We start from the raw sequence: 23,423 nt of genomic DNA on the forward strand, positions 1-23,423 counted from the left end.
GTTTGCCACAACAGTTTTATATATATATATATACATATATATTACATATATATATATACACACACACAATATGATAACACAGTTCTGATTATGAAGATTACAAGTCAAATTTTCAAACAAAATCTTATAAACGTTGACAGTGCATGAAGCAATTTTTAAGCAATAAATTATCTGAAATTTCAAGGAACAGGAGAAAAAAATACACCCTCTCTTCACAGACATTACAGCATCAGACAGCACTATATTTTTGGCACTTAAGTGAGAAAACAATTCAACATATTGTGCATAGGTAGCCGCTCCGAAAAACTATACATGTATTTCATATTTATACACAATATAAGTCTATTTTTATTTCTCGTAGAGGCCCACAATCCCTTATAAATATCATTAAAGATCACTTGGAGAAATAATCTATATATAGTTTTAAAAAAGGGGTTGATTGGCTTCTCATATATTCTTATTTCATTTTAAGTGCTCAAGACATCAAATTAATTAAATTTAAATTACATCAATTTTACTCTGTCCTGACTTTCTTGTATTTGAAGTCAAAAGGTTTGTAGCACAAAGGTACCTTTGTCATCAAACAAAGTGCACAGATACTTAAAAGATTTGTGGTAGAAGTAAAAACACGAGAAGTACAAATATAAAAGCTGATTTACAAAGAGCTTGTTTGTGAAAAGGCACAATGGTTTGATCACACAGGAGGAGAATGGTTAAAGTTCACAACATACAATGATAAAGGCACATACTGTACAGTCGGTTTATACTTTCTCCCTGCGATTACCTCTATATTTGATCTCTCCAATTTTAAAAGATGAACATAAATCCATCATATTTACATGGACATATATGCACACACACACACATTTAAGCAACAGACATATTATTGTTTGTTCAGTATACAACTGGTGGCCTATATTGTTTATTTTTCTCTCATGGACCTTTAGAGGTAAACAATGTTCTCCTCAACTCCCTCATCCCTATTCTCCCCCTCGAGAGAGAGGTACGCCTGAGGGGGGAGGAGAGGGTTAAGAGAGTGAGAGGAAGAGAAGCCGTCCTCATAAAGTCTATGCCCTGTGACCTCTGACCTCCACAGATCCGGGGATTGTTTGTCCACCACTGGTCTGAAGTTTGCTGAAAGAAGAACAACACAAAGTGTCAAGTCAAGCCAACTTTATTTATAAAGACCTTTAGAAACACCAAAGTTTTGGTCAGTCGTTTTGTATTATTTATACAATTTAAAGAATACAAAAAAAGGAAAAATATATATCTATATAAAAATTACTAAACAAAATAAGGACATCAACATGATACATCAGTAAAAACAGTAGAAATAAAATAAAATAAAATAAAATAACAAAAATTTAAACAAAATTAAATCAAATAAAAATCTCAAACTGGGTCAAATGCCCAACAAAAGAGGTGCTTTGTTTGGCAAAGCAAGTTAGTCGGGGAACCTAAGAGCAGATTTAAATATTAAGATTGAGGAGGCCCATCTACTCCAGCTCCCAACTCTACAAGTTGGGATCTGCTACAACCAAAGCCTTGTCCCCATGAGCAGCTGCCGTGTCCTCGGACATCCAAGAGCAGTTGGTGAGCTGATCTGAGTGACCGGGAAGGGGAGTGCAAGTGCAGCAGCTCAGAGAGGTCAGCTGGGGCAAGGCCATTTAAGCACTTAAAAACAACAAATAAAAGAATTTTAAAATGTACTCTAAAATGGGTCTGCAGCCAGTGCAGTGAGGATAAAGCAGGAGTAATATGCTCTCTCTTCGTGTTTCAGTTAAAAGTCGTGCTGGGGCATTTTGCACCAGCTTAAGAGGGGACAGAGAGGACTTACTGACACAAACATAATGAAGCCATGGATTACTGTTTCAAAGTGATCTTTTGACAGAATGTTTTTCATTTTAACCAGCTGTTTCAGCTAAAAGAAGCTGGTTTATCCCAGTGCACCGATCTGATTGTCCATCCTGAAACCCAAGACTGTGCCAGCAGGCTTATGTCGATAGGAAAAGGCCCACCAGTGATACAAGGCCTAAAATTGAGGAAGTTTAGCGCCATCTACTCATTTGATTCCTCAAAGCAGTTAGCTGTTTGTATAATAATAATAATAATGGATTGCATTTATATAGCGCTTTTCTAGGCACCCAAAGCGCTGTACAATTCCACTATTCAGTCACTCTCGCATTCACACACTGGTGGAGGCAAGCTACAGTTGTAGCCACAGCTGCCCTGGGGCAGACTGACAGAAGCGAGGCTGCCATATCGCGCCATCGGCCCCTCTGGCCAACACCAGTAGGCGGTAGGTGAAGTGTCTTGCCCGAGGACACAACGACCAGGACAGAGAGAGCAGGGGGATCGAACCAGCAACCTTCGGGTTACAGATGAGCTTCCCAATCCCCTGAGCCACGGTCGCATGTTGTATGGAGTAGACATCCTTTCGTTTTAGGGGCACATAAATCTGAGTATCATCTGCATAACAATTGAAAGCAATTTTCTGCCTTCTAAGGTATCGAGCCCTGCGGAACCCCACAAGACAAAGGAGCAGAGGAAGATCTGAAATCAAGTTCTAACACAAAACGTTCTTTGAGAAATGTGGGAATCAATATTTAAAATACTATAATTCACTGTGTCAAAAGCAGCTGTTAGGCATGTCCTTTTCCCCCCACTTTCCTTCAGCTTTTTGGCATTCACATCTGACAGGCATGAGTTGTGTCATTTAGCCAGGGCTCAGATTTAGTTTTGGGGTCTCTGCTTTTTAATAAGGCCACAGCATCATCCAGGAGCGGAGCTTCTCTGTATCTAAAGACACAGACTTAGGAATTCCAAAGTTCTGATTGAAATAAGCAGAGAAATGCACAGCAGTGGACGGGTTAATAATATCACAGCGCCTCGCAGGAACATGAGGTTTAATAGAGCTACAGAGCAAGGCAATGTCAAATGAGACAAGCTTGTGATCTGAAAATACAGTGCCACATACAGTGCCACAGATCATCCAGTTTGAAACAAAGAAAACACAAGACAAAATAGGGTCCAGTGTGTGTGTCCACGTCCCTGTGTGGGTCCAGACACCCACTGTATGAAGTCAAAGAATCACTTTCAACTGTCAAGACAAAGATGTTGTTTTGAGGGCTGGAAAAAGCACAATATGTACAATACTGATTTAAAAAGGCATTCACTTTCTACCATGCTTTATATATAATAAGTAGTCTTACAAGTGTTGGTCTCCTGTGAATGTGTAGTGATCCTGCTGCCAAAGGGGTGGATGGAGTCATTCAGGGCCTGAGGACAGTCATGACTGTTACTGTAGCTCGGGTATGTCATGCCATCCAGCGGTTGTTTGCTGTGTGTCTGGCTCAGCAGGGTGTTGAGGCTGTTGTAGAGGCTGGCACTGAGGCCGAGGTTGGTCGAATAGGTGGAACTGTGCAGGGGGTCTTCGTGGTTTTTTCTTGGCATGGAGAGAGGATGCTGGTGCTGGTTGTTGTTGCTGGGCTGGTGGAGGTGGTTTTGTTGGAGTGAGGTGAGCAAAGCTGCCTCATTCTTGTACACTGAACAGTTGCCATCCAGGCTCCCTGAGCGGCTGTGGGTAGACCCCTGGGACATCAAAATGACATGAAATAAAAGGAGAGGTGACAAATTCTTTTGGCTTTATTTTTTCTATCGTTCCTTTTTTTTTCATTTATTTATGTATTTATCTATTTTGTTACTTGAATCTTTCTGTACTTTTATCCCCTGCATTAATGCACTTTCCCATATCATCTCCCGCTTCCTGAATTACCTTGTATTCACCCAGTGGAATCATAACAGGCAGGCTGCTCTGGCGGCTATGTCTCCAGCTCTGGAGCAGTCTCTGTTGTGCTTCGATCTTCTCCTTCTCCCTCTCTACACTCCTCTGACCCTCCCTCAGTCTGTCCAGATTTTGCTGGTACTCCAGCAGCTGGGCCTCCAGCTCCTCACGCTCACAGCGCAGCCGCTCAGCTTCCAGAAGACACTGCTGCTCCCGCTGCTCCAGCAAAGTCTCCTGTTCACTCTGTAAGCATGCAAGGCTTATTATTCTACTGTTGTAACAGACCTCATACATTGCTTAGGTCTAAAGATTAATACTATATTTGAAACTTAAGCAATTTAACCACAACTTGGGTTTTAAGTTCAGGTTTTGAAAGCAGGTAACAACCTTTTTGACCTGTTCTATATTAGTACTTAGTAAAATATAACCATGGCAAGAGTAGCGCAGGAAATTGAATAAGATAACAGAAAATGGCAGATGCACATGCAGGTATGAAAATGAGGTTACAACACATGTTTAAAAATATCTTATCTTGAAAAAGAAATTCACAGGTCACACATTTTGCTCGTATATGACATGTTTCCTGTTTTTGTTACTGAAATTTGAAGTAATTATAGAAAATGTAAAATGTATTTTATTTATCAAGAGTCTAGTGTCTCATCTAGCACTGCAGTTTGCTTTTGTTTGCTTTAATTAAATGTGATCTACTTATAACCTGGTAAAGATCAAAGAAATGGGCGTAGACCAATGACTGTTTTCTACAGTCATTGGCGTAGACTCATAACTCTAAACCAAGCTTTTTTGTGCCCCACCAAACTATTATGAAACAAAGACAGAGAGACTGGAAAGACAAGTGACTGAGAAACATAAAATCAATTTTAAAGAACACGAGCATGAAGCTAACCTGTTGTTTCTCTCTGGCCAGACACTCTTTGTCCCAACGTTGTTGCTCTTGTTTCAGCTTCACCTGGAGTTTCTGCACCTCATCCACCTCTTCTTTCTTCCTCTCTAAACCCTTCTTTTCCACTTCCTCTTTTTTCTTCTCAATACTCCTCTGCTTCTCCTGCTCCTGGACAACAATATATGTGTTCACATAACTCTAAAATCTCAGCTTCCTCAAAACGTGTAAGGTTTTACATTGAGAAAATGTTTTCAGTGGGTATAATGTTACTGATACCAGGCTGCTTTGAAGGGAGGCGAGGGTTCGGAGCTGAGGTCCTTCTCCCTCTTGAAGAAGGAGCTGGTGGACTTCATAGCAGCTGTCCTGGAGGGTCACAGCTGCCTGCAAACATAAGGAGACAAGTAATCACCTTCCGGTTACTAAATGTAACATAAGCATCATCATACAGTCCTGATCAAAAGTTTAAGACCACTTAACAAGGTTCCAAGTAGAGCTTCAACATGCAAAAAAAAAGAAAAGAAATGGGAGTCAGAGAAAGCATTTTTTTGAGCATGCGATTTATTAAAAAGGAACGCTTAAACTCAAACAGGTTTTACAGCTTTACAGAGGTAGGACCACGCCTCTACCTCAGATGCCGTCTCACGGTTATGGGGCTGGAGTCGGCACCATTCCTGGTGCCGACTCCAGTAATAATTTAAAGGATTGTCCAGTGTCTTGATGGACAGCCAACTGGATCCTCCAGCTCAGTGCTGGTGAAACTTTTGGGGGGTCTTCCACTTGACTTTTTTGTTCCACAACCCTCATTTAAAAAATTCCACATGACCGTCTTACTCCGTCCCACCTCAGTAGCAATGGACCCCACTTATGCAGTTCAACAACCCAACCACATTCAAAAAGGGAACGTTTTTTTGCCTTTGCAAACAAACGTCATGACAGTGTGACTACCTGGCAGAATTTGGCCTTTAAAAGTCATGTGGTCCTAAAACTTTGATCAGCTGTAAAACAGCCTGTTTCAGTTTAAGCATTGTTTTCAATAAATTGCATGCTCGAAAAAGTGTTTTGTCTCACTCTCATTTCCTCTTGTTGCACGTTCAAGCTCAACTTGGAACCTTGTTAAGATCCAACCATGCAAAATATGATTTTTTGCAATTTTTCAACTGGTGTTAAACTTTTGATCGGGACTGTATTAAGGCCTTTGAAATCCCTTTTCTATATCTATCTACAACCTTTTAAATACCTCTTTATTTTAGAGTCTGAAAATGTAAGTTATGGCAGATTACATATTCACTATTTAGCAAAAGAAACCAGTAAAAGTTCCTAAGAGATTTATTTCTCACTGAGTTAACGTAAAAACAGTTGTGTGTGTTATAAGTATTTTAGCTGAACTGTTTTATTCTTATATCACATAAAACATACAGTCTTTCAATCAATTAGGTAAAATATTTGTTCTTCTCACCTGTAGACTGTATAGAAGTTGGGTCAGGCTCTGGACACTCTCTGCCACCTACAGAAAACAATGGATCAGTACAGTGAAACAGTAATGTCTATAAATCCATCAACAAACACTGTTCATGGGGGGACTAAAGAGGTTGAACCTTCACCAGTGTCCCTTTGTTCTCTCCTTTTCTCAGCTCAACAGCGGAGCTCCACAACGAATTGTCCATCCCGGCTAATTCACTGTCAGATCCAAGAGAGGTGGAGCTCATGCTTAGCGTGCTCAGATAATCCGCTGTAGGGACAAGGGAAGGAGACGTGACAGCTTGCATATATGCAATGTGGTCAAGAAATTACAGTAGACATTATAGTAGACACTGACACATCAGCTGCAGTGTGACACATATCCCAGAAAATGTAATGCTGCAGTGTCTGCCAGTGACTCACGCTCAGAGGGAGACTCCTGAATGCTGCTGCCGTGGCTGTTATAACTGCAGCACTCAGTTCCTCGGACAGGAGAGCTCTGACTCTGCACAGCGATGCCCTCACGAGCCTGGAGAATGGTGGTCAGGTTTTCAGCTGGAGAAAAGGCAAATTTTGGTCAAAACTTAATGTTTTGTAACAATTTTATTTCAATTTATTTGTTTCCTACATTAGCGTGCAATATATAGACTTTTTTATAATTTGCTAATTTATTCAAGTTTGTAATACTAATTAATATACTTGTTAAAACGAATATTTTCGTTATAAGAAATCAACTAAACTTATATTGCAACATTAAAATATTATTTCCCAAGAACATTTCTTTATTTAGAAAGCCCTCCAAAATCAAAAATTGCAGCCACACTGGACCTTTTATACCTTCTCTGAGTGCAGCTGTGAGCAGTGAAGAGGCCTGTCTTGGTGTCTCACTGTTGGTGTACGGTACTGATTCTACCAGCAGGTGGCGATGTGGTACGGGTTCTGGTGACTGGAGGGTTAATTCTGTAAGCTCAGCATAAAGCTGTAACTTCTCCTCCAGGCTGTTGCAGATTCGTTGGTCCTGACCCAACAGCGTTTCTACACAAAATGAACGAAAAGATTACGAGGAATGGGTCTTGTTATGCTTCATAACTGCACAAACTCTCTGTGATATGAACAAATAAACTCTAAAGTAATCTTCTGGTCTCAAACACACTTTCCTTTTTTACCTTGGAACTTGGTGATCTTCTGAATTCTCATTTCTGCAGCTTGTCTGGCTTCCTCGGTCTCAGCACTTCGCTCATCTTCCTCCTCTTCCTCAGGACAGCTAGTAATTTGTGACAATCTTTAACAATCGTTAACTGGACCTACACACGGCGTCTAAGCTGCACAAACACTCTAGTATGACTTGAATCACATGTGCTTACACGTACCTCTCTACAGCCTGTCGAATGTGTCTCATCCATGCATTCCTCTCCTCTCTGCTGGTGGTATGAACTTCATACATCTCTGGCCCCGCTGAGGATGCAGAGATGAGAAACATGCCTCTCTCTTCATTGGCAACTTCTCTGACGATGAGCTTTTGTAGAGGGATTACTGGAGGCTTCTGGTCCTGTAGGTTGAACCAGATTGGTTAATAGACAGAGACACATGGACAGACAGTTGAATGTAGTTTCTTTTATTTAAAAGATTTCTTTTTTTCAGGGGGAGGGGTTGATGTTTACCACAGCAGCAAATATGAAGCGCTGATCTTTCTCTTGCAGGAAAACTAGAATGTCAGTGAGCAAAAGAGCCAACGTATCTGAAAGGAGAAGTGTGGACACAAATAGTTTGATTGTCTAAAACCTAAATAAACAACACATCATAGATCCCGATATGATTTCATATCCACCTTTGAGACGTCCTGTGGCTGTTTTCCAGTAGACCAGCCCTTTGTGCTGCAGATCCCTATGTTTGCTGTGCAGGTCCTGTTTGCGAAACACCTTGCCATTCTTGAGCTTGGCAAAGCTTTTGTTCTCCAGCCGGGCCAGCACTTCCTGAAGCTCCTGAAACTTCTCATATTTATTTACAGTCAGGTCCACTGCTGCAACAACATCACGGATCTGAGCCAGGGCAGTTGACAGGTCAGAGTGTTCTATACTTCCCTCTATGAACAGAAACAATAGCCAGGGGTCATATGAATAATCCATTTTGCAAAACAGCTTTTCAATAATGCAGCTTTTTGTTACGATCTCTTAACTGATAACAGACAAATAAGCAGCATTAAAATGTATTAACCTCCTAAGACCCGAACTCTTCCACGGCATGCATTTTTAATTTCTCTTTGATATTTGGTCATATTGGGGCCCGATGAATGTAAAAACAAAGAATTACCAGATTTTTTTTAACCTTATTTTTGTTTTTAAGAAAAATAAGAGCCAAATATGAGGATATTCATTTAAAATTTTGGTAGAACAGTAGCAGTATAATGTCCTCGTAAGTGGATATCAGGCCCTTGTAGAGCAAAATTCAGCATTTTGGTCTATATAACCCAAAATGGGATGTCCACATATGTGGACGCCAGGTCCTAAGAGGTTAAAAAAGATTTCCGTTTTAGGTCTTTATATCAATAATTTTTTAAGAAGTGGTCTAAAATGCTAAACCTTTAGGCCAACATTTTGTTATGCAATCACTAAAACTTCCTCTTGCTTTTCGTTTGTTCTTCTGCTTTCAACAAATATGCAACAGACTTAACATTTGCATATCTGCAGTTTTGCACAAGTCACAGTAGAGTAGACCCACCCTTGGTATACAGTAATATCCTCTCCAGCAGCACTGGGTACTTGGTGATGCGCTGAGTTACAAGCAGGATAAATTCTGGGACCTCTCTTCGTCTGACCAGAGAGTTATTGCTCTGTTGCTGTGAGAGACAAAGAATTTTAGCTGCTCAAAACATTTAACTGTAATATAACTAATTGAAAAAAAACAGTGGATCTGGATTCAGGGGCTTACCCTGACAAAGTTTTGAAGTTTCTTGTTCTGTTGCTGTAGCTCTTTGAAGACGTTGACAGCTTCGATGTGGTGACTGCAGAACTCTCCATACAAGTTTTTCATCTTCTCAGCATTTTCATCGGAGAACTGAGAGAGACAAGATGCTGAGCACAGACGTCCATCTGAGTATATTTATTTTACATAACTAAATATCAACTAACCTGCTGAAGCAGTATATCTCCAATCCTGTGGATGATGTAATTTTGGGAGTTCTCTGTTTGGGTTTCAGCCTGTCTGCGTTCCTGCAGAGCTCTGAAGAGGTTCCTGTGGAAGACCAGCAGGGGATCCAAACAGGGGAAAATCCGAGCCACACAGTCCCAATCCAGCTGCAGCTCCTCCAGCATGCCTCTCCTGAACACCTCCGACATGACCGTCAGGGTCTGGATATGGTGCAGCTCAGTCTGCATCAGCTCTGAAAGAGGACAGCCAAACTGGGTAACGGATACTGAAATATCTGGCACTGTTTATGTTTCAAACTGTAGATGCAATGTTTAGTTTGGCAAAGGTTTCTCACAGGTTGAAAATAAACCATCTGCGCTTCACAGGATTTTGATATGTTAACACACAAAGGCTGACAACACTGGTGGTACAAGTAATAATGAAACCCATTTCTTTGGAAACTGCAAAAAAGTTAGCTTTTCACTCAGCCCACAGAATCCAACATAATCAGCTATATGATTACAGATGTCGTTTGTACAGTATACAGTGCTTTTATATAAAATATTAAAACAGTATTGTTAATTTATTGTTAATTCCAGGCCGGCTGGATTTTCTCACCATAAATAACATCCTGGCGTTTGATTGTGTGTCTGTCGTGTTGCCTACAAAATTCGGCAGTGACTGCAAGACTCCATGACTCTGCTTCAAGTCCCAGCAGGTCAGCGGACAGGTCGCTCAGTAAAGGAGCGTCAACAGTATCTACATGAATGAAAGCGATGAATAGCGTCTTATTTCTGGATCACTATTACAACTGATGCATGCACCAAGCCTCTCTGTTCTTCCTCACCTTGTGTGGTGATTGGCAGGTCGATGGCTGGGGGAGTCGTTGTGACTGGTGTCCCGTCATCAGACAGTGAGCTAATAGTGCAAGTTGGAGCAGCACACTCAGTGTCCGCACCTGCCGAGTCGCTCAGCCGTCTGAGGGAAAGAGAGCCAGGTCAGAAGAGCCTGTGTGAAAATCTAGGTTTCATTTATTTTTAGGCATATTAAAATAGAGTCTGGTTTTTGGAAGTCTCAATTTTGTCCATCCATCCGCTTCCATTTATCCTTTTCAGGGTCGCGGGGGGCGCTGGAGCCTATCCCAGCTGTCGTAGGCACAGAAGAATAATTTTTTTTAATTTCCAAATGTTTTTTCTACTCCTGGATCTGTGTGACATCAACATGAGAGAGTATCCCCAATGTGGTCATCTCAGATAGACAGCTCTGACTGGGAGTACAGAATCCCCATCAATCTGTTGTTCAGACCTTCTGTTTGTCGGGGCCAGCCAATCAGAAGAAAACTGGCTTAAAGGGAGGGGAAGCTACAATGGCTTGTTTCAGACGGTGGATGAACTATGGATGAACCTATAAATCATGGAAAACATCTCTAAAAGAATATGAGAGTAAAAACATGGAGCTGGAAATAGGCATAATAGGTCACATTTAAAAGTAAACAAATTGAATTAAAAGACAAAATTAATGCAGTTCATTCATTCTTAATGCTTTTTTCATACCGGTGGTAATATTTTTCTTTTCGCAGATCATAACCAGCCTACCTGCTGTCTGCAGAGATAGAGAGGCTTTTAGTAAGCGGTGCGACTGTTTCTTTTTTTTCTCTGTTCATTGTTGGAAGTGAAGAGGACGGGCAGGAAGAAGAAGAGAAAATGGAGGATGGAGGGTTTTCTTTGACAGGGTCTAAAAAGGAAGATCAAAAGGAGGAGAAATACGTCATACACCGGAAGCTTTCCCACTCTACAAATAAATATTGCGTGTTTGTTTAGTATTCAGATGGTTTGTTTATATCTATGTAGTCACTGCTATAAAATTTACAGGATCATTAAACTGTTATAATCTTTCACTGTTTAACTGCAGTTTGATTACAGTTGTGACAATACATTGCAGATGTTGACACCTCTGTCTAATACCAAGCACTCAAAGAAGACAGAAAGCTTAAACTGAAGAAATAAAATGATCATGTTAGTGCAAATAGAGCACTCAACCCGTGTTCTCATGCACACGTAAACACAATCCAGACCAGATCCCCCACTGAGGTAGATTAAAATTTAACTTTTTCTTTTTTTTAAAACAGGAAAGAAAAACAACAGAAGAGGAATGACGAGGGGTGAAGAGCAATGGCTTACTTATCTACTACAGGACAAGGGAGGACAGGTGAAAACTAAATGAATCAAAGACAAAGGGAGGAGCAGTGGGGGCACTCACTCTGCGGGAGAGAAAAGGCCTTGCTCTTCATCAGCAATGCATTCCTGTCTTGCAGTTTCTGGAAATATATAATCATATCGCCATAAAGTTGTAAATCTGTGTGTTTTTGCTTTGAATAACAGGAGGATGTGGTTGTAATCACAACAAATTTAGTCAAAACTGGAATCAGTTAAAGAGAAACATGCTGGGAAATATTGTACTTATGCATGACTAATTTGTGATATCAACACATTCCCGGAGTTCCTTTGTCACCATGTCCAGGAATTTACTCTTCCTGTGGAAAAAAGTACCCACTTTCACTCTGCTCGTCTTTACTAAAGTAACTGACTCCTTTTTCTTTGTTTTCCTTCTTTTCTTGCATTTTGCCCTCTTTAGACAACAAAAACAGGGGTGATAAGAGACACAGGAAAACACAAAGGGAATGATTAAAACTAGATAACTAGCTACAACACAGTAACAGTGAGTGACAGATTTCTGGTTTAGCTAGCATGTACTTAAATGCAATCTGTGGACTTTGGGTCCAAATAGTGCTACACAGCAATGTTTTTAGGAGTGTTTGTGTGCACATGCGGGTAGTGGTTTGACACCATTCTGCTAGCTGACATTGAACACAGATGTAAATAATGAACGCAAAACAACCAGTATAAACACGTGTTTTACATACCAAACATGTTTGCGAGATGTAAAAGTAAATGAATGTGTCGTTTAATGCATAGGGCATAAAATCTCTTTCTACAGCATTGTGGTCTGTTCAGGTAATAAAGGGTCATGACAGTGATGGACAATCTACAAGTTAAAACCTGGTGCAGCAGAAGAAAAACTGTACTTACAATCCAGAGTGTAGGTCAAGCTTTAGTAATATCAGAGCCTACAGTTTCCATAACGCCATCTACAACATAGCAAACCTTTTCTTTCTCATCTATTTATACAGGCTGACTAAAAGTGCCTGACCTATTTTTGTAAAACTGACTTCATCCCTGGCTGACTGTGTAAGCCATACAGAAACGGACAAAGACTTTGTCCCCAAGAAGTCAGCTGACAAATGAAAACATGCAACATTTAGAAAAAAAGAGGTAGGACTTTATATTCTGCCAAATATAAAATAACATCATTGTTAACTATGTTAAAACAGCACATCAAACATGAAGCAGTCTGTCACCAGCAGCTGTTTCTTTTTATTTTTTTACATATGTGAAGCTCTCTGGCTTGACTTTTTTCTTTTGTAAAACTATTTTTAAATCAATAATCTTGCTTATTTGCTCTGAGCGCAAACGAGGTGCATTGTGTTAATGATTACCTTTGCACAGGCTGCAGCAGACTCCCGACAGTTCTTATGAACATTCAGCAAACAGTCTGCAGACAAGCACATATAAAATGTCAGTTAATTCCATGAACTGAGTTATTACAACATATGTGAATCCAGTATCCAGATGGCAGACAAACTGTTGTTTGTCACTAGAAATGTTGACTTTATGAAAGAAAAAAAAATGACTTCATGTCTTATACTGAACAAAACATCACAGCAGCACGTGCAAAGAGATTTAAACAAATCCAAAACAGTTCAGCCACCACAGGACATAAAACAACATCAGCACTGACAGTGTAATACTTACTGGAGCACTGCAACAGCTCCTTCCCAGAAACAGGCTTATCACAGGCCACACAAAGAGCAGGACCAGATGGAGACACAGGAACAAACTGATGACCATTAGGAGTGACTGACTTCTCCTTTCCCTCCTTCACCTCTTTACCCTTCACCTGAGAGGCAAATGATTAAATAGGCATATTTTTTAAATTTGCTCATTCAGCTGACAGTTATTGCAGATAATGCCATAATAACATGCAAAGCAGGAGAGTAGAAATAATATGACTCGTTGCAGCAGGCAAAAAAAGAGGCTTAAAGCGGCCATCTTCTTGCTGAATAACACCTGTTAAAGTGAAGTTAGTTGAGATAAAGGGGCCTCTGAGTGAGCCTTTTTGTTTACTTTGTTAAGGTCCATTGGGACTGCTGCTGTTATGGTGCTTTATCATTAGGGGGCACTGGGTTGGAGGGGAGGGGGGTGTCCTCAGTGTATGCTGCGATAGAAGAATGTTTATTATCTTTTGAAACTTTGCAAGGAGGTCTAGAAAATGTGTTTGTTTTCTGAGTCTTCATGTGCATTGTGTTTCCGTAAATATAGGGAAACACTGTCGTTAAAGACATGCACATCCTTAAAGACAAGCACATATGTTCACAAGATTAGGAGTGCAGCACAGAATGTGTTTTGGTTCCCCATGCTGTGTGTGTGTGGAGCGGGGGTCTACATGTTATGTAAGAGAATATTTTCACTGTGTCTTGTTGCTAAGACCTGAAGAGGGAGAGAATTTTCTGCTTCACCAAATAAAGGCTTGTGCTCAGACAATGGCCCCCCAGCACAAGAATTCCGACCTGGCATGTCTGAGATGTGGTAAACTTTTACTGCACTGCTTTTAGAAGCCTTTAAGCCGTGTGTGTATTTTTTTTTATTTATTTTTTTTAAATCGCAACCTTTAACTGTGGGCATTTTTAATGACATTTGAGTAGATCTGAAATCACAGCCAGCATAAATTAGAAACTCCACTGCACTGTCTCACCTTAGTCTTGCTGCGAGTGCTCGACATCCTGCTCTTGAGGAAGCTGAAGGTCCGGCTGACTTTGTACTTCTCTGACTCGACCTTAGATGGGATTATGTATTTATCCCAGTCCTCATCCTCGATCCTGTTTTAGTGTAAATGCTTTAGTCAGAGGTCATTACAACTCCTCACTGCAGTACTACCATCCAACATGCACACACTAACAAAAACACATCATAATTTTAGTAGTTTAATAGAATAAAGAGAGCATAATAAGGTACATTGGTATCATGCTGGAATGAAAGAATGTCCAGACAGTCTTCCAGGACCCCTAGTCTACGGATTATTACTCTTCACAACATGCTCGGCATGCTTGGAAGTCACTATGGACTCTAGTGCATGCTATTTATAGTATGACCTTGCCAAAATGCAATTAATACGTGTCATCTATTTTCAGCGAGTTATGCTAGTTACATTGGCCATTCTAGGTGAAAGGCAACAATGACAGAACGTAAAAAAAACAACCATGCATTATCACATCAAACCTACAGCAGCCACCTGTCATAAGAAGTGTTAATATAATCTGCTTCTGCAGATTTCTACATCATCAGATGCAGCTGGGAAAAAACCTACATGGTTAATGGATGAGCTTGGGAACGGTCGCACAGCGGGGTTGAAATGACTTAAGCCACACATGCACATGTGAGGCCATTTAGGTGAATAACATACTCTTTGAGGAACTCTGTGAGGGTGAGGTGTTCGAGTGGTGCGCTGCCCTCCTCCTCTGCTGACTGGGCCCGCTTACGGAAACCCAAAACCCTGCACGGATATAAAGCACCTCAGACCAAGTCGTTGTGTCTCTTCTCATCAGGTAACTCAAATGCCAATAATATTCTAAAGTCTACAAGTCATTCCTAAAACAGTGTGGGAATGGAAAATTAAGATAATTACAGGTTTTGCAATGAAGAGTTACACTGATGTTTGTATTATCTGTTATTTTAGTTGAACATTTAAATATTAACCAGCGCTTTTTGGGCAGCGGTAGTTAAATCGGATGGATTCTGATATCGTAAAGGACAAAAACAGTTGGTGAGTCTAATCAGGTTGGTGTGGTTATATAAATGTAATTTATCCTAATACAATAATCTAACGGTGTAATATAATTTGATTGCCTAATATGATCTTCTACAGTGTTTCCTCTGTTAGAAATGGTTGTTAGAAAACAAAATATATTAGCACATGATGAATTTATGAGGCAATGAGATGAAATTGATGATAAAATGGATATGGATAGAAGCATTTATTAAATGAAATCAAAACAAGCAATGTTACTAGAGTGGTCCCCAACCTTTTTTCTGCCCTGTCAGATGGACACAAGAGCCCCCTCAGCACCACGTACAAATGTGTTCATTTGACCTCAGTTTAACCTGGACCAGGACTACTTTTAGCTTATCAATTACCCTAACCCCATTCAGCTTCCATTCAGGCATACATAAGCCAGGGACATTTTCTATCACATGGGATCACGAGGACTAGTAGGCTAGATTAGCAAACTATCTCAACCATTTTTCCATAACTACCGGCGTACCATTTCAACTATTTACTTTAAATAGCAGCTACTTCATTTAACTGCTATCCATTATGTTTAGTGACCAGTTTCAAATGTTTATTCATTGTGTTTATTTATCCAAGAGCCTATCTTATAATCTCGGCTATTTATTTAAACTGTTAGCAAACAATTTATATAGCTGACAACACTTTTAGCTAATAATTTTCAACCCTTTATTCATAATTTTAGCTCACTTTTTCATCTGCTTTCTAGTCATGTTTAGATATCATTTTGAGCTTTTTAGCTACTGATTTAAACTGTAACAGCCATATTTTCAGCTACCTGTTTTAAAATCAAGCTACAGTCATGTCAAAAAGAAGGTTTCCAAACAAGTCTATGCAGAATACTCAGTGCGCGTACATCCTTGCAAGAAGCTTCTCGGATTTGAAGTGAAAAAGTCCAGTTATTTTTTTCCCCCAAACTCCTTAGACTATATCCGTAATACTTCCATAGAAATTAAGAAGAAGTAGCAGCCAGGTGCAGCTACTTACGATCAAATAGAGCAGGACCTGGTTTGACTGATCATCAGTAAGTGTGACCATCTCTATAAAAAAAGTTTTGTCAGGTGTCTCACAACACAATGTCACAATCTTCAGCAAATTCTCCCCAAAGTCAGGCTGTGCAATGATCAGAGAAACTAATAACCCAAATTATACATTTTAAAGCGACAGTACTTTTGCGTGGGAACTAATTATTTGTGCAGGGTAACAGTTTCCACACAAATATTAGTAAATGAGACCCAGTGATTCCAAGCAGAGCAGCTAATATACAACAAAGATTGCTGAAAAGGAAAAGAATCAAGGTGTTGCAACGGTCCTGTCAAAGTCCAGACTTCAACCCCAAAGAAATGCTGAAGTGGAACCTTAAGAAAACTGTGCATAAACAAATATCTGCAAACTTCAATAGGTCAAGATTCCTCTGCAACAATGCGAAAAACTGATAAAAGTCATAGAGAAAATTATCACTTCAAGTTACTGCTGCTAAAGAATGTACATGGGATGTACTCCGTTTTTTGGTAGACTGCAGTCTTTTTCACATGACTGTACTTTAACCACTTTTCACTTCTTGTTGAGATAAATGATTAAAATCTATTTTAATCAGTTCTGCATGTATTTTGGCTCTGCATGCTGTTTAGCTTTGATTAGCTACCCCGGGAAGCACTTGTACACAATGGTTGGGAATCCCTGCGTTACAGAGCAGGAATGTTAAGCAAATGTTAATTCATAGTAACTGTTAAAATCTCTATCCAAGATAAATACTACAGTATGTGCATGCTTCCCTTTCAACATCACTGATGTGGTCTAGAATTTTGCAAAATGTTTGTGAGGTCTGACATACAAGAAAGCCCTAAGTTTTACTGTTTACTCAGGGTTATTTTGAGGTTGTAATCAGAGAATATGCTGGCCCCAGCCTCACAACAGGAAGCATGTCACATCCTGTGCACTTAGACACCAACCACAGGTTTAAATCTAGGGAAACACATACACACACAGACACACACACACACACACACACACACACACACACACACACACACACACACACACACACACACACACAGACCCCCATGTAAACCAATCACTAATCACTAGTCAGCACTGTTGCCTAAAAAGGGAGGAACCTCTGAGCAGGACCCTACACAGTTGAGTGGTTCTTGCCTGAGCTCATGAAATGACACACTGGCTTTACCTCTTTTCTCTGGGCGTCTCAGTCAAGTTGAATGTTCTCTGCTCTGTAATCGACAACAAGGACAAGCATATCAGTATGCCGGAAATAGATGTCAATACGTTTGAAAACAGTGCATAGATCCAAAGTGAATCAGCAGAGAGGGTTAAAAAAATCTTCCCCATTTAAAATTGAGTCAGAAACTAATATAGAGATCATGGAAAGAGTCTGGAGCCAGCAAACCCCTACAGAGAAAGAACAAACACAGCAGCAAGTCTTGCCTCGAAAAACCAGATGATAGCAATGATGGAAAGAGGAAAAAAACAAAGAGGAGAAACGCAACATGGAAGAATAACAAAAGCTTCAGGACAGGAACAATTCTGCTATTAGATGATCTAAAGGAGATCTTCATTCTTCCAATGCCCCAGTCCTCTTTTGCTCAGTCATTTTTTATATAAGGCAGGAGAACTACTATTTTATTACAAAAAAAAATCTTAATTAGTTTTAGAGAAAACTGTGCATATAAGTGTACCAAAAATTAAATCCCACAGAAGATGCAGAGCTGCACAATTTATGCAACAATGACAAACATGTTTTTTGTTTGTGTGAAAACATCTGGAAAAATCCTTTTACAACACAAAGTGTAGTAAAATGATTTTGCTTCTCACGAGTTCCTCTTGCAGGTTTTTCAGCTTTGCATAAATATACTTTTTACAGTGTGTCATAAAAAAGTTTATAGATACCAGATATGAATTTTAATTGTGCAGCCCTGCCCCATGGTTCACCAGAAAGAGACTGAAACGCTTTTTTCCAACCAGCCCGTAGTATTCAAGCTGTTGCTCGACGTCTTTCTTGTACTTACTAACTTGGTTGAGACGAGAGAGGGATTTAGAAAGAGATAAAGCCTGAAGTAGAGAACGACCGCTGCTGTTGAATGCTCCATCTACACAGGATAAAGCATGACCTTTACTTACAAACACCCTCACAAGCAGATCTATTCTGAAGCACAGCTGACACAGATATACTTCATGGAGCTAACGGTGATTTCTGACACCTGTCTGGTCTTCCCACTGTTGAACATGTGGCACATTTGTCCATTCAGCTGCCTCTTGGGAACTATTGGGGCAAAGGGGGCAAAGTTCACTCACCTTCTTCCAAATCAGTGATTGTTGCATCGCGGTTTAGCAGTGGCCGTGACGGCTTTGCTTTAGGGGAGGAGTAGGAGTAGGAGCGAAGACGGACCTCAGCCTCCTCTGGGCTCTAGGTGAGAAAACAAATCACAACAGTAATTAGAAGTTCACAGATTCAATCCTGTGAACAGCAAAATCAGAGTGCATCAGAAACCTGCAGGACAAACAGACCAATAGACTCTGCCCTTTCATCCATGTTATTGAGCTGTTTATAGTCTGGGCTTATTTACTAAAGAAAGGCAAAGCTGTCTCTTTTGTCATGCTTAGCATATACTGTATGACATGGGTTTTTCATTTTTTCCTACTGAAAAATTGATGATTAATTAAAAAAAAAAAAAAAACAGAAGACAATCAAGGAAAATATTCAAATGGAACAAAAACTGTGTCGAGGATATTATGGTGACTTATTAGACACATTTTTAATTCATAGTTTATACAAGCTTATGATAATGTTTTGTGAACCAGAAGGGAAGGGGTATACCTTGGTTGATTTGTGCGTGATGTCGGATTGCGTACGACTGAAATCTGGAGAAGCGTCAAAAGAGTCTCTCTCTCCTCCTGAGCTGGAGCGCAGAGTGGACTGTTGGCTTAAAGATGAGGATGGGTAGGAATGTCCCAGTATGTCCTCCTCTCCACTGTCACACTCTAGACTAGGGCTGTGCACAATCATACACACACACACGGATTTAAACACACACGTCTAGGTTAAGGTACTGTCATTCGCTAAAAGTGACTGACTGTTAATACTTTACTCCACATTATGTTAAGAGCAAAATAAAACTGGCTATAAAGATTTACTTAAAAATCCTACTGTCAGTGTAACTCTTGGCATCACACATTCACATTTGCAGAATATAGTTGGAGAAAAACTGTATTCCGACACCTATCATAAACCAGAAAAATGTGCAGAACCATAACAACACTTATTCTGATTGAAATACTAATAATAAAGTGTGCAAGGACCATAACATCAGAAGCTCAAGTAGGAAGGGCAAGTTTTAATTCTAAACTGCAGCATTCCACAAAATAACACACTGGATCCTGATGAGCTGTAATATTTTGCAGATGGAACTCATGACCTGAGAATCAGCCCATCAACCATTGATTTTCTACCACTTATCCAGGGATGGGTCGCAGGGCAGCGGCTTAAGCAGTGAAGCCCAGCGCTCCCTTTCCCCAACCATCTCCTTATAGCTCTCATCCACAGGAACCCAAGGAGTGTTCCCAGGCCAGCCAAGAGACATAATCTCTGCAGTGTGTCCTGAGTCTACCTTGGGGCTTCATTTCAGTACGACATGCCTGGAACACCTCAACTAGGACGCACGTAGGAGGCATCCTAATCAGATGTTCAAACCACCTCAACTTCAACTGTCTCAACGTGGAGGACTAGTGGTTCTACTCTGATTCCCTGCCAAATGACTGAACTTCTCACCCTATCTCTAAGGCTCGAGCCACTCTTCACAGAAAACTCATTACAGACCCAAGAAAACCTGTATCTGGATTCTCATTCTTCCATTCCATGAGACCTTCAATTCCCACCTCCAGCATTCCGAGGGAAGTGGGGATATTGAGTCTGAATGAAGGAGTCCTTTACTTTTATGGCGCTGCTGTTTATGGCATCCGCAGACTTAGTTAGCTTGTGGGATGCCAGCTGACAGGTAGGTGGCAGTAGGTGAAGAAAGATTTGGGTGCGGGAGGAGTCCAGTGAGGATACGGAACAAGATTTTTGGTCAGCCTCAAAGCCATTCTGGCAAACGCCATAGACAGTCATTATGTTCAAATCAAACATTGATGTTGACAGTTCTTTTGCCAGACTCTACATTGCTGAGAAAAATGAAGCAATGTTCAGCAACTTCAGCATGCTTCCTGCCGCTTTCCACACCTTCACTTAAAACAATGCAGGGGGAAAAAAAATTATCTTGCTGAAATTCCAAGCAAACTGGAGTCTGCTGTCTTTGTATGGATTAAATGGAAGACTGCTTATCATCCAAGTCAACAAAACCCCACAACACACTTCTGAAGTGGGTCGGAGTGATCTTTAACATAATCACAATAGAAGAAATAGTCTAAACCTTTTCAAGAATAACTGCAATTGTGTCCTACCTCAGGCCTCGGCTTGCCTCTGGGAAGCTGCATCCTCTACGACTCAAAGAAGGAGAGCGTGGCAAGCCTGTCTGTGGCTGACGCTTGTGTGCTTCCTCAAACAAACGGAGGGCGGAAGCCAGGGGCGAGGAAGGAAAAGATGGGGAGGAAGCGAAAGGACAGGGGGGAGAGACAAGAGGGGACTGCTCTCTGTGGTTCTCCAGGCCAGAACCTTGGATTCCCCTCAGCCTGTTGTGGGGTGACGATAGGCACCGGCTCTGGGAGCAGCTCCCTGAATTAGGGGGAGTCACAGAGAAGGAATCCCAGCTGGAGCTGTCAACATGAGATGCAGGGCTGACCTCCTCTTCCCCTGGAGAGCGGTATTTAATGTCAGCATCGTCCACCTGGAAAAGAAAAGTGAGAATGCAATGAGAGAAACCCCAAACTGTTCCACCAGATGATTTGCAGCTCATCCAGTGAAACGATTCACATCTTATGAGCAAAGTCTGTTGTTCATGCGCTGTTCTAAATTATATCCCTGTCGTAAACTGCATTTTTCCTAATGACACTGTATAGAAAAACTTGAGCAACTCACCTGATCCACCAGCATGGCGTTGGCATACACTTGGTCTTTGCCGTGTATCATCGCTGACAGTCTGGCAGCTGCAGCCAGTGTTGGAGACGAGGCCTGGCTCTCCCTTATGGACTGGCTTTTCTCTACAGAGAGAGAAGAATGCACAGAGAGCCGGGATTTTTCAATATTACATTTAGTTTCCACAGCAACACCAAATAACTTCTCACAAACACAGGAAGTGACATAGACATCCTGGGCAGTTGCTTGTCATTGTTCAGGACTAAGAGTCTCTGTATGCGTTTGTGTGTGTATGAGTGTGTGCATGTATGTGTCTCTATCTGAATGGCTCTTTGCACACACGCGTGAAAGGGCGTGCACGGAGTCGAGAGTACACATCTGTAGGCTTGTTTCTTCTCCACCCTGCCTTCGATGCAGTGGGTGAGTGGAAATAACTCCTGGTGAGCACACAGTAGCATTGAGAAGAACCCTTTCAACACAGAAGAGCCACTGTGAGCAGCAGCCTGGTTTTACTGTTAAACGGGGAAAAACACTCCTGCTCTCAAAACACGCAAAGCTCCCTCTGGGATGTTGCTCTGTATAAAGCACACACACTCTCCACAACTCAGTTTCTTATGAAGTATTTCAGGTTTGAAAATAACCGATTCACATAACCAAAGAAGGTAAAAGTTACCAGTAATACTACACATAACAATAAACCTTTGATACGCTAATGGGCGCATTATCTTTTAAGAAAGTTTAAATGCTCTATACAAACTAGTTTTTTTACTAATAACAATGACAATAAAATAGTCATTATTTATAGAGTACTATTAAAATGCAACTTAAAATGATAGTGGCAGCAAAATAAACACATAGGTCATAAAATCATAATTTTTTACACACAAATTTCTTTTTATATAAAATGGTTAGCGTCACATAAAAATCCTCAAAAGCTATAAAACAGCTAGAAATCAGGTGAGACTGAATAGTCAGCTGCTGCTTTTAATGTGAAAAATAACCACATTAACAATTATTTTCAAACTTACTTGCGAATTCTGACTGCTCATAAAAAATCTCTATTAAACACTAACCAGATACACTGACTTTACTTTTTTAAATATAGTTTTTTTTTTTTTTTACTGCTATTAGATAACCATCAGCAAAATGTGTGTTTCTGCCAGTGTTAGGTAATGTTACTTTTAAAAGTAACACGCTTAACAAGCTACAAGATTATTGTTTTACATTCTGTTAACTTCCTCAAAGTGAAGGTTTCTCTTTTCTATGCCATCTCGCTAGGTGAACTACACATGTGCACAAGTAGCAGGAACAGGACAAAAAGAGCGTAAATGTTTCAGCGATTGCCTTTTTTGATTTCAAAGCATCAAAGTGAAAATGGGACGTACAGTAAAAGGATTGGTTAATCGCCAAAGTAAGTCAATTTATGATTACCTGAACTGCGAAACTACCACCATTGCATTACATTACTTGCTAACAAAAGAAAAAAAGTCATCAATCTGAAGAAAGAAAACTTGTAGAGGAATTTACATTAAGCTGAAGATTCAACAGAAAAATCTAATCACACCAGCAGCTGGTGCATTTCTGGTCATAGTAACCAGAAGAGGAGGTCTCATTAGCGCAGTTACATTATTAAGCTAATAATGACATTCTCACCTTGCCGTGACCGAGCTTTGCCTCCAACAGTGTCTTTGGCACTGCTGTTTTAAATCTCAGCTCATCAAGCAGTTATTAAAGCAAGACTCAACATTCTTCTTTTAAAGTAAATCATTAGTTTATCCATTGTGTCCGAGCTGCCAGCACTGCAGAATAATAATAAAAAAGGCATTCAGCAACTGTAACAGTGAATAAATCAAAGAGGAAACTGGCTGTGCTTCCTATATGCTGCAAGTTAGATAGATATGAGAGGCAAGAGGGAGCTGAGCTAACACTGATGAGGACACCAGATGATTCCCATTACATCCATGTTAAACATAAATGAATTAACCCAAGTTTAAGTACTGCAGCATATACAGAGACGACTGCACATCACTCCAGGACAGCCAAAGTTTTTATATCTCTCAGCAAAATTCTTACATTTCTACAACCTGATTCTCCGTTGTTAAAAAACGTCTGGATTCTCTTAGTTCCACCTGAAGAGATTATACTGTACAGTGGGGCAAAAAAGT

General features: G+C 40.4%; 1 protein-coding gene across 7 annotated transcripts in view; it reads right to left on the bottom strand.

The window, feature by feature from the left end:
- Position 1: 1 nt before the first annotated feature.
- Positions 2-23,423, bottom strand: part of LOC146506489 (rho guanine nucleotide exchange factor 28-like) — a 43,353-nt gene continuing 19,931 nt past the window's right edge. For 3 of the 7 annotated variants that reach the window (XM_085179688.1, XM_085179689.1, XM_085179694.1), the window contains 30 exons: positions 21,262-21,383; positions 20,688-21,070; positions 19,066-19,240; positions 18,543-18,654; positions 18,257-18,337; positions 17,419-17,461; positions 14,850-14,939; positions 14,142-14,265; positions 13,142-13,286; positions 12,826-12,881; positions 11,529-11,586; positions 10,865-11,003; positions 10,117-10,247; positions 9,888-10,028; positions 9,272-9,522; positions 9,072-9,197; positions 8,862-8,979; positions 7,972-8,226; positions 7,805-7,881; positions 7,514-7,692; positions 7,310-7,407; positions 6,981-7,178; positions 6,567-6,698; positions 6,281-6,414; positions 6,142-6,189; positions 4,962-5,066; positions 4,689-4,853; positions 3,776-4,027; positions 3,213-3,591; positions 2-1,134 (listed from right to left, as the gene is read on the bottom strand). In XM_085179688.1, the coding sequence (XP_085035814.1) occupies positions 944-1,134; positions 3,213-3,591; positions 3,776-4,027; positions 4,689-4,853; positions 4,962-5,066; positions 6,142-6,189; positions 6,281-6,414; positions 6,567-6,698; positions 6,981-7,178; positions 7,310-7,407; positions 7,514-7,692; positions 7,805-7,881; positions 7,972-8,226; positions 8,862-8,979; positions 9,072-9,197; positions 9,272-9,522; positions 9,888-10,028; positions 10,117-10,247; positions 10,865-11,003; positions 11,529-11,586; positions 12,826-12,881; positions 13,142-13,286; positions 14,142-14,265; positions 14,850-14,939; positions 17,419-17,461; positions 18,257-18,337; positions 18,543-18,654; positions 19,066-19,240; positions 20,688-21,070; positions 21,262-21,383 (4,508 nt within the window). In that variant the 3' untranslated portion in view covers positions 2-943. The remainder of the gene's footprint in view (positions 1,135-3,212; positions 3,592-3,775; positions 4,028-4,688; positions 4,854-4,961; positions 5,067-6,141; positions 6,190-6,280; positions 6,415-6,566; positions 6,699-6,980; positions 7,179-7,309; positions 7,408-7,513; positions 7,693-7,804; positions 7,882-7,971; positions 8,227-8,861; positions 8,980-9,071; positions 9,198-9,271; positions 9,523-9,887; positions 10,029-10,116; positions 10,248-10,864; positions 11,004-11,528; positions 11,587-12,825; positions 12,882-13,141; positions 13,287-14,141; positions 14,266-14,849; positions 14,940-17,418; positions 17,462-18,256; positions 18,338-18,542; positions 18,655-19,065; positions 19,241-20,687; positions 21,071-21,261; positions 21,384-23,423) is intronic. The other 4 variants (XM_085179690.1, XM_085179691.1, XM_085179692.1 and 1 more) reach the window with 4 other exon arrangements.

Source organism: Neolamprologus multifasciatus, chromosome 12 (genome assembly GCF_963576455.1).
Source record: "Neolamprologus multifasciatus chromosome 12, fNeoMul1.2, whole genome shotgun sequence".
Taxonomy (NCBI): Eukaryota; Metazoa; Chordata; class Actinopteri; order Cichliformes; family Cichlidae; genus Neolamprologus; species Neolamprologus multifasciatus.